The sequence below is a fragment of the Ceratotherium simum genome, chromosome 16, assembly GCF_057802395.1.
Source record: "Ceratotherium simum simum isolate JZ-2026a chromosome 16, ASM5780239v1, whole genome shotgun sequence".
NCBI lineage: Eukaryota > Metazoa > Chordata > Mammalia > Perissodactyla > Rhinocerotidae > Ceratotherium > Ceratotherium simum.
This window is the reverse complement of record NC_141915.1, coordinates 55155256-55163934: the sequence shown is the minus strand read 5'-3', so window position 1 is coordinate 55163934 and position 8679 is coordinate 55155256. Positions and strand designations below refer to the sequence as shown.

The following is an 8679-nucleotide window of genomic DNA, read 5'->3' as shown; positions in this document are numbered from 1 at the left end:
AATGCATTTTGTTAGGAAAATATGATATTAATTCTCAAATCTGAGAAGCCCGGGACCACAAAGTTACAAGCCATGCAAAGCATCCCTGAAGCGGCCCTTCCACTAACCTTCTGCACCTGCGAGCACCTGAGAGGCGATGGGTGGAGCAGGCACTGGACCGGGAACCAGCAGATCTGGGTTTCAATGTCACTGTTGCCCATGACCAGCTGAGGGTCATGTGCATATCCTTGAACCTCTCTGTGCCCCCATTTCCTCAGTCTGTGAAATGGTTACAATACTCAGGATACAACGGTGCTTGAAAACACTGATGTCGCCCCAGCCTGTGGGCACAAGTGAGGTCACGTTAATATTAACACCCGAGTTCTGGTGGCTTAAAGCCCCCACCTGTGCAAAAACTCTTCTGCCTCAATAGAAACCCCACCTGTTTCTGGAAGATCCAGGTTTCACGGGTGCTCAGGGACAGGGGAGTGAATCTTTCTGTCTCCTCGACGACAGCCCACCAGCCAGCTGAAGAGGACTCCCGTCATTGGTCTGGCCCCAGCCTCAGTTGCCTTCCCTGACAACGTTCTTCCTTGATACTTGGTGGCTCTTCTGCAGGGTCCCCAGGGGTTTCTTACAGAATGGGAAGAAGGCCCCTCCTCCACAGTCTTCCATTTGGTTCTGCATCAAAAAGGCACCCTTATTCCCAGTGCCTCCTTCCGTAGGGCGGACTTGGCCATGGGCTGGGGGAGGCATCATCTCGTCCTCCAATGCCCCCTTCCCCCGGTGTACCCGCACTTGCACCCCGCCCCCCTCCTTAAGCAAGGAATGAAGCCCTGGAGATCAACTCCTGCCTGTAGACACATCTGTAGACACATCCTCCACGCCCCAGGTCCACTCAGGGTCAGGCTAGACCACGCTGTGGCAGAAGTGGTGGGACTTACACGTCCTCGATCTTTTCTCTGAACCCTTGGGACCAGATGTGTCTCAGAATTCAGAATTTTTCAGAGCAGAGGAAGGTCACGTATGGCTTATACTATGTATTAGATCCCTATTCTAGCTGGGGGTGCAGCTGCAGCGCAACCACCCCCGCTGAGAGTCTGCAGCGGGATGTAGGTAGCAGGACCACGTTGACAGAAATCCTCTTGCAATAGTTCAGGTCAGGTTTTGCCACTACATGTGTTTGTGGCAAACTCAGAACAAATTTTCAGAGCTTTTTGGAGTTTAGAAACGTGGATAAAGGACTGGGGAGCTGCCTTTCCCTCCTTCTGGGCGTGGCCGGAAGTCCCTTCCTGTACATCCCTGCTCTGGGGAGAAGTAGAGAGGAAAGGAGGAAAGCCGAGCAATTATTTTGCACTGACTGTGTGCGCGGCACACATCTGGCTCTTTCGCTCATGTTGTACCATTAAGGGGGTGGGTGCTGGCGGGCCTGGACCTCCTGTTCAGGGGAAAGGTCAGATCAGCCTGACTGGGAAGCAGGAAGCAGCCCCAGCTCCACAGCCCCGCTAATGTGTTTACCCAAGGCCTGGAGCAGGTGGGCGGTCCATTTGCTAATCTCTCCCAGCTGCCCCTGGGCTGGTATCACTGCTGAAAGGAGAGAAGGGGCCCTGGAGAGGCTGGGGAGGGGCGGAGCAGAGCCCCTCGGGGTCTCAGATCAGTTGAGCCATCTCCTTCCTCCCCGTGATGGAGAAAGAGGCCGTTCTCCAAGAGGAGTGGGCTTGGCCGGCGGGGCTCAGTCCTCCCTTCCCACCCTCCTGGCCCCTGGGCTGCGAGGGCGTGTCCTTTCTCTTCTAGTCATCGCCACAGTGAAAACTGCAGCCCCAGGGCTGTTCTGGGCCCCTGAACCTGTTCTGGCTCCAGGGCAGGGAGCTAAGGGAATCAACCCAGCATGCTTGAGACCCAAGGGGGTGTGTTGCTCCAGGGCTGCAGCATCAAATCTGCTTCAAGACCACCCCCTTTCCCAAGCAGTCTCTCTCCCATTGCTCGGCCTGGCACTTTTGGTTCCCCCAGCCCAGGAAAGGCCTGGAATCCTACAGACATCTTCCTTTCCACCCTGGCATTGCCACTGGAAGCCAGAGAAGTGATCAACTCAGGGAATGAGAGGTGGGCTCCAGGAAAGGGGGTGGGCTGGAAACAATTCACATTCATTCATCCATTCCATCCATCTATCCATCCATCTTTTCTTTCTTTCTTTTTTTTTTTTTTTGTGAGGGAGATCAGCCCTGAGCTAACATCCATGCCAATCCTCCTCTTTTTGCTGAGGAAGACAGGCTCTGAGCTAACATCTATTGCCAATCCTCCTCCTTTTTTTCCCCTAAAGCCCCAGTAGATAGTTGTATGTCATAGCTGCACATCCTTCTAGTTGCTGTATGTGGGACGCGGCCCCAGCATGGCCAGAGAAGCAGTGCGTCGGTGCGCACCCGGGATCCGAACCTGGACCACCAGCAGCAGAGCCTGCGCACTTAACCGCTAAGCCACGGGGCCGGCCCCATCAGTCTTTTCATTCATTCATCCAGCATTAATTTAGCCTTAATAATGTGCCAGACGAAATGTCCGTCATAAAGGAAAGCTCATAGCAGCTGACGTTATTAGCCTGCACCCGGCAGAGCCCTCTCCTTGTCCCAGGAAATGGGAATTGCTAGTGAAGCTAAGGTAAGGGTTGGATAAATTGTCCTCCCCTCTACCTGGGGAGCCACCCCCAAAGGAAGGAGCCTCTCTCCCCACCCCCAGATTGCAAAGTAGGGTGTTGATAAAGTTTTGCGGGCATAACCACAAATGCCCCAGCACATCTGGGCCTGAGCCACCCCAAACTCCCCGGCTAGACCCCTCCTCTACATTTCTGACCCTTTGGGGAGCCCTGGAGGCTTCAGCACAGGCTCTACCACCACGCCCTCTGGCCGGGACCCCAGGGTGCAGGGCAGACGGGCATCGCGGATGACCTCGCGGACAGTGGCCCGGAAAGTCTTGCTGACAAAGCAATAGAGGCCAAAGTTGACTGCTGTGTTGAGCATGGCCGCCATGTTGGCCACATCCAAGGCCAGGTGGACCCTCCAGTCCCGGTAGACAGGGGCCACGTACAGGTGGTAGAGCATGACAAAGATCCGGGGTGCCCAAAGGAGGGCAAAGAGCGTGGTGACACCCAGGAGGATGGCTGTGCTCTTGCCCACCCGGGGCCGCAGCCCACTCTGGCCCCTCCTCCGCAGTTGGCAGATGATGGCCGAGTTGGCCACCAGGAAAACACCACAAGGGATGAAATAGACGGTGAGGCAGTGAGCCCATTTGAGGACCTCGTCCAGCGTGCTTGGGGGGTCCGCATCCCTCCACACGTCCAGCCACCAGTAAAAAGGGATGCCAGTCAGCAGGGCAGCACCGAGGACAATGGCGATGGCCCGGCGGGTCCGGCCTAGGGATGAGGCGGCCCGATGGTGCAGGGGGTGGCACACGGCACTGTACCGGTCGACCGTGAGCAGGACGGCGATCCAGACTGAGGCATGGTTGGCGGCGAACTGTAGGATATTAGCCGTGCGCACCACAGCCTGGGGCACCTCTCGGGCCAGCACAGCTCCCTGCAGGAGGAAGCCCACGAACACGATGACCACCTGGGTGACGACATCCGAGGCCGTGAGTGCCAGGAGGTAGTAGTAGGAGGACTTCCTGGTCCGGGCGGCGAGGCGGGCCAGGGCCACTGTGGTCAGGAGGTTGACTGATGGCCGCCGAGGTCACGGAGGGGAAAGGTCAGAGGCATTAGAAGGGCTGCTCAGACTTTGCTTTCCAAGGTGTCATCATAGTCCCTCCCCACCTGCTTGTGCTGGAGGCCGTGCTGGCTCCTCTATTCCTCTTTCCAGACCCTTCTTAAAACCCCCTTTGTCAGGAAGGCTAGCTAGATCAGCCCTGCCCTGTCGATCCACACACGCAGGTCACTGACTTCACCCTGGGGCGAGGCCTCTGCCTGACACACAGGTAGGCTCATTCGGCAGGTGTCCTCAGCAGCCACCTGTCCCTGTGGCATTCCCTTCTCGGTCCTTTTCAAGTGTCCCATGTCCTCCATGGTGGAGGCTCCCCTGGCAACCGGCAGGGGTGGGTAATTCCCCAAGGCCAAGACCACCTATCCTTTCCTGCGTCCACACCCCCACCCCCACCCCCAGCTCTGCTCTCTGAGGCAGTGGACGGCCCAGGAAGCTTTGGGCTGAGCTGAGGGCAGTCCTGCGTAAACGTAGCCATCCTAGGACAGTGCCCACTGCTGGGGGTAGAAGGGGCTGTCTGCTTTGGTGAAACCTTGGGTTTAGCTCTTGAGCACCCCAAATCCTAGCCCCTCACTTTACTCCTCACTATGCTTTGCTCCCCAGTGACCCAGATCACTCCCATAAAGGCAAGGGGAGCCCTGGGGTCTATGATCCTGGGTCTCAGGGGCCAGCACAGAGGATTGGCACCCATCGAAAGAGGACCCCACTTTCTGGCCCAGCCCAAGACCCCAGCCCCCAGCTCTCCACTCACCAGGCAGCCCCAGGCCCAGCAGGATGCTGTAGTAGATGACGGGGATGACACCAGCCACGCACGGGGACATCTCTTGGATCCCTGGCCAATGGCTTTCAAGCTCCTGGCTCAGCCCACTGCCATTGGGTGTGGGTAGCAGGGTCGCTCGTGGCTGGCCATCTGGGAAGGGTGGAGGGGCGGGCTTAGAGCGTTAGGTCTCTTTCCAGCCTGGCTCGGCAGCAGCTCCACCTTGGCCCCTGACCCCGAGGTCCTTATTCATCCCCGCTCTGTGCAGACCCGCTGCTCAGACCCAGCCAAATGGCAATCTCTATTGCCAAGCCCACGCCGCCCCACCCCACCCCACCCCCTCAGTGGCTGGCTCCCCCATGGATGGGAAGAAGTCCTCAGTGGCAGCGTTTCTTGATAGAGACCAGTTCGCAATTGCATTGCTCCCAGGGGATCTTCAGCCTGGAAAGCAGGGCTCCGAAACAGGCTGCACTGCACGGTCGCGAGCAGGTGTTGGTGAGGAGTGGGGGTGGGCGCTTGTGAAAATGCAGGCTCCTGAGCCTCCCTCCAGGCAGTCTGAGTCAGAGGGTCATTCCATGTGTTTGTGTGTGTGTGTGTGTGTGTGTGTGTGTGTGTGAGGAGATCAGCCCTGTGCTAACATCAGCCAATCCTCCTCTTTTTTTGCTGAGGAAGACTGGCTCTGGGCTAACATCTGTGCCCGTCTTCCTCCACTTTATATGGGACGCCGCCACGGTATGGCTTGTTAAGCAGCGCGTCGGTGTGCGCCCGGGATCCGAACCGGCGAACCCCGGGCCGCGGCAGCGGAGACCACGCACTTAACTGCTTGTGCCACCGGGCCGGACCCAAGAGGGTCATTCCAGAGGGTCTGGAGAGGGGCTTGAGCAGCTGTGCTCTTAATAAGCGTCCGGGTGATCCTGACCCACGGTGACTGTCAGCTGTGCCCCGCGTTACTAACACAGCTCTGTCAGCAGAGACGTTACTAGGGTCCCCACGTCTCTAAGCTGAAGAGCATCCCTATTTATAGGTTAGCACTACTGGAGCTGAATGGTCCTGTTTTCAGACGGGGAAACTGAGTCCAGAGGGGTAAGGTGACCTGCCCGTGGTCACACAGCTGGCTGGTGGATGGTCTGGGAAGAGGGCCAGCCACATGCTCTGTGCCTGCCCCACACAGACCACACTGTAGGTCTTCAGGTTTTACCTTCCAGCCTTGGGTTTCCTGTGGCAGCTCCACCCCCAACCCCAGCCCACAGCTTCTTCACCCTCGGCTCCCAGCTCTCCACCCGGCCTCCAGATTCCTGACCTGTCCTGCCACCGTACTCCCCCTCGCCCCCAACCAGTTCTGGATACTTTACCTGTCTCTCCTCCCTCAAGTCTCATGTTCCTGAGTCCTGAGTCCTGGGTCACCTTGTGGCCTTTTCTGGGGGTCCCTGCAGCTCCTTCCCAGCATCGCCGGCTGCCTCCACCCCTACCCGGCTCTCCACGCGGTTGTCTGCCCCACGGTTCTTCCAGAGGCACTGAGCCGGCAGAGCAGGGAGGCGGGGTGGTGGGGAGGAGGGAGGAGGAGGAGGAGGGAGGAGGAGGAGGAAGGGGTGGGGCCAAGGCTCAGGGGAATGAGTCTAGAGGGTAGACGCGGCCTGGAGCAAAGCAGGATCCTCGAGGTGCACAGGCAGGGAAGGGGCCTTGGGGAGGGGCAGTGAGGTGAAGAGGCAGGATCGGGGCTCTGGAGAGGCTGCCTCCTGTCCTGGGTACTCTGGGAACTGGCCTGGGCTCAGCCGGGGCGATCACACCCTGGGGGCGAGGACTTTGAGGAAAGGCGGAAGGATTCGGGGAGCTGACTCTACGGGCATCAAAGACAGGAGGGCACATCTGCAAGGAGGGCTGGGGGAAATGAGTGCCAGGCAGGGAGAGGAGAGCCGGCAGTGGACAGGGCCCAGATCTGGAGAGAGGCCTCCTGGGCCAGGTTGGAAGGAGTCGGGCCTACAGCAGCAGAGGACAGTGGGACCAGGAGGAGGCTACCTGAGGGGCTCCTGGCCTGGAAGGAGGGCAGAAAGCTGTGCGCACTGGTGGTGGTGACCACCGGGAGAGGCTTACCCAGCTGCCAGCAGCGCTGGGAAACCAAGACCCAGCGGTTCCCCGCAAGCTGCTGTTTTCCTGGCCCTGGTGAAATGGACCATCTCTCCAGAAATATCAGTCACTGGCAAATAAACACCAGCCGGTGCGGCGAGCAGTCTGGAGAGGCTGGAATCTGCGCCCGACTGGCTGGCCCCCTCCCCCAGCGGGGAAGAGTGACCAGCGCAGCCCACAGGGGGCCCCCAGACGGCGTGTGACATGACTCCGGAGGAGAGTTGAGGCCCAGCCTAGAATTGCTTTCTACCCTTGCCCTCTGGGAATGTAGCAGAGCCACTTCCAAGCTCCCTATGTTAGATCCCATCCCTGGGGCCCAGCGACCTCAACACCCACCCCAACCCCGGCCCTAGGCACTCACAGCCCGGCCTTGCTGCTCCCTGCTGGCCAGCCCTGACCCTGAAGGCCTCCGAGAGTCCACTGGCTTTGGCCAGATCCCCTGGGTGGCACAGTGGGACCAGAGCAGGCACTACTTGCTCAGGTCCCCAGGCAGAGTGTCTGGGACCCCAGCCCCAGAGAGTGCAAGTAGCACAGGTGAGTCCCCAGGCCACCATCTCCCTGCACCTCGAGGCTGTGGGTGAGCAAGGAGCTGCTTACAGTGGAGCTGAAAAGGCCACGTGTGAGGGCTCCACCGACATTTACTGTGCACTGAGTCTGTCTCTACACTTGTCACCCTCATGGCAGTCCCACAAGCTAACTCTGGTTACCTCCATTTCTCACAAGAGGGGACTGAGGCTCAGAGAAGTTCAGCATTCAGGCGGAGGCCACAGAGCTAGTATGTGGTAGCTGGAATTTGAACTCAGGTTTGTTCTTCCCCCAGAGCTGTTCACTTGTCACTCCTTCGCACAACCTTCTTTGGAAGAACAGGAGCGCAGGCAGGGAGAGGCCACTGTGAGCTCAGGCTTTACGAAGGAGGGAGATGTGGATCAGCTCTCAGATGGGGAAGGGCATTCCAGTTGGGGGAACAGCATGATGGAGGGTGCTGAGGCAGGAAAGTGGAGGTGCCGCCATGGTGGGACAGCCTGACTGCAGGAGAAGGTTTCAAAAGCGTGTGAGTTACTTCAGGGAAAGATTCCTTCTTGGTTATTATTAGCGTGCCTTCCTGAGTACACGGGGCTGGGAACCTAAACTATGGTCCCCTGTTCCCCAATCTAAGTGTTGGAGGGCACCCCAGCTCAGGAAGACAGATGTTACAGACGTTAAGGCAGGCTGTGGTCGGGGCAGGGCCTGGTCTGGGGGCCAGCCCTCCAAGGTGAGTATTACGGTGGTCCAGCATCTGATCACCCACTCTGCAGGTTCAGAAACTCCTCAGGCTGCCCCAAGCTGGCGAGAGCTTTCAGTTGCTTTTACTACTGCCTACCAGGGATCAGTTATGACACTGAAATAGCTTCCCAGAAAAGACAGCATGGGGTTGTGGAAAGAAGAGTGGAGCAGAAAAGCGCCACTTGAATCCTGGCTCTGCCCATCGTGGTTGTGAGCCCTCAGACAAGTCACTCAGGTTATAAAAACTCTCATCTCCAGCAGGAAGTAACACTCCTCTCGGGGAATTGCTCTTGTCTGTGAGCTCATCAGACTTGCTCTCAAGGAACTGTGGAGCTTCCAGATCCACGGGGCAAATAAAACGGAGTGTAGCAGATCCTCTGTCTCAAAGACTGTGCAGGGCGAATGCCCTCTTTCCTCTCTCCCGCTCCAAGACTCTCACACACACGCATCCACATCTGTGCACGTATGCACACCACACACACATGCATACGCGTCCATGCACCCCACACACACCACACACACATGCATACATGTCCATGCGCACACACACACATACACGTCCATGCACGCACACACATGTATACATGTCCACGCACACACACATCCATGAACACACACATCACACAATGCATACACATCCATGCACACACACACACCACACACATGCATACACATCCGTGCACACACACACGCGCATATACTTCAGCAACCCTCAGACTGAGAAAATGAGAACCGAGAATGCCTATTTTTGGAAAGCCAGTTTCTAAATCATTAGAGGAGGGCCGGCCCCATGGCTTATCGGTTAAGTACGCG

At 57.8% G+C, this 8679-nt stretch overlaps 1 protein-coding gene across 1 annotated transcript; it reads right to left on the bottom strand.

Annotated features, from left to right (window-relative positions):
* Positions 1-798: 798 nt before the first annotated feature.
* Positions 799-5968, bottom strand: GPR142 (G protein-coupled receptor 142). Its single transcript, XM_014789214.2, has 3 exons — positions 5832-5968; positions 4474-4632; positions 799-3682 (listed from the first exon to the last, which is right to left on the bottom strand). Exons 1-3 carry the CDS (start codon positions 5854-5856, stop codon positions 2811-2813), a joined length of 1056 nt encoding a protein of 351 aa, XP_014644700.1. The 5' UTR covers positions 5857-5968; the 3' UTR covers positions 799-2810.
* Positions 5969-8679: the final 2711 nt, after the last annotated feature.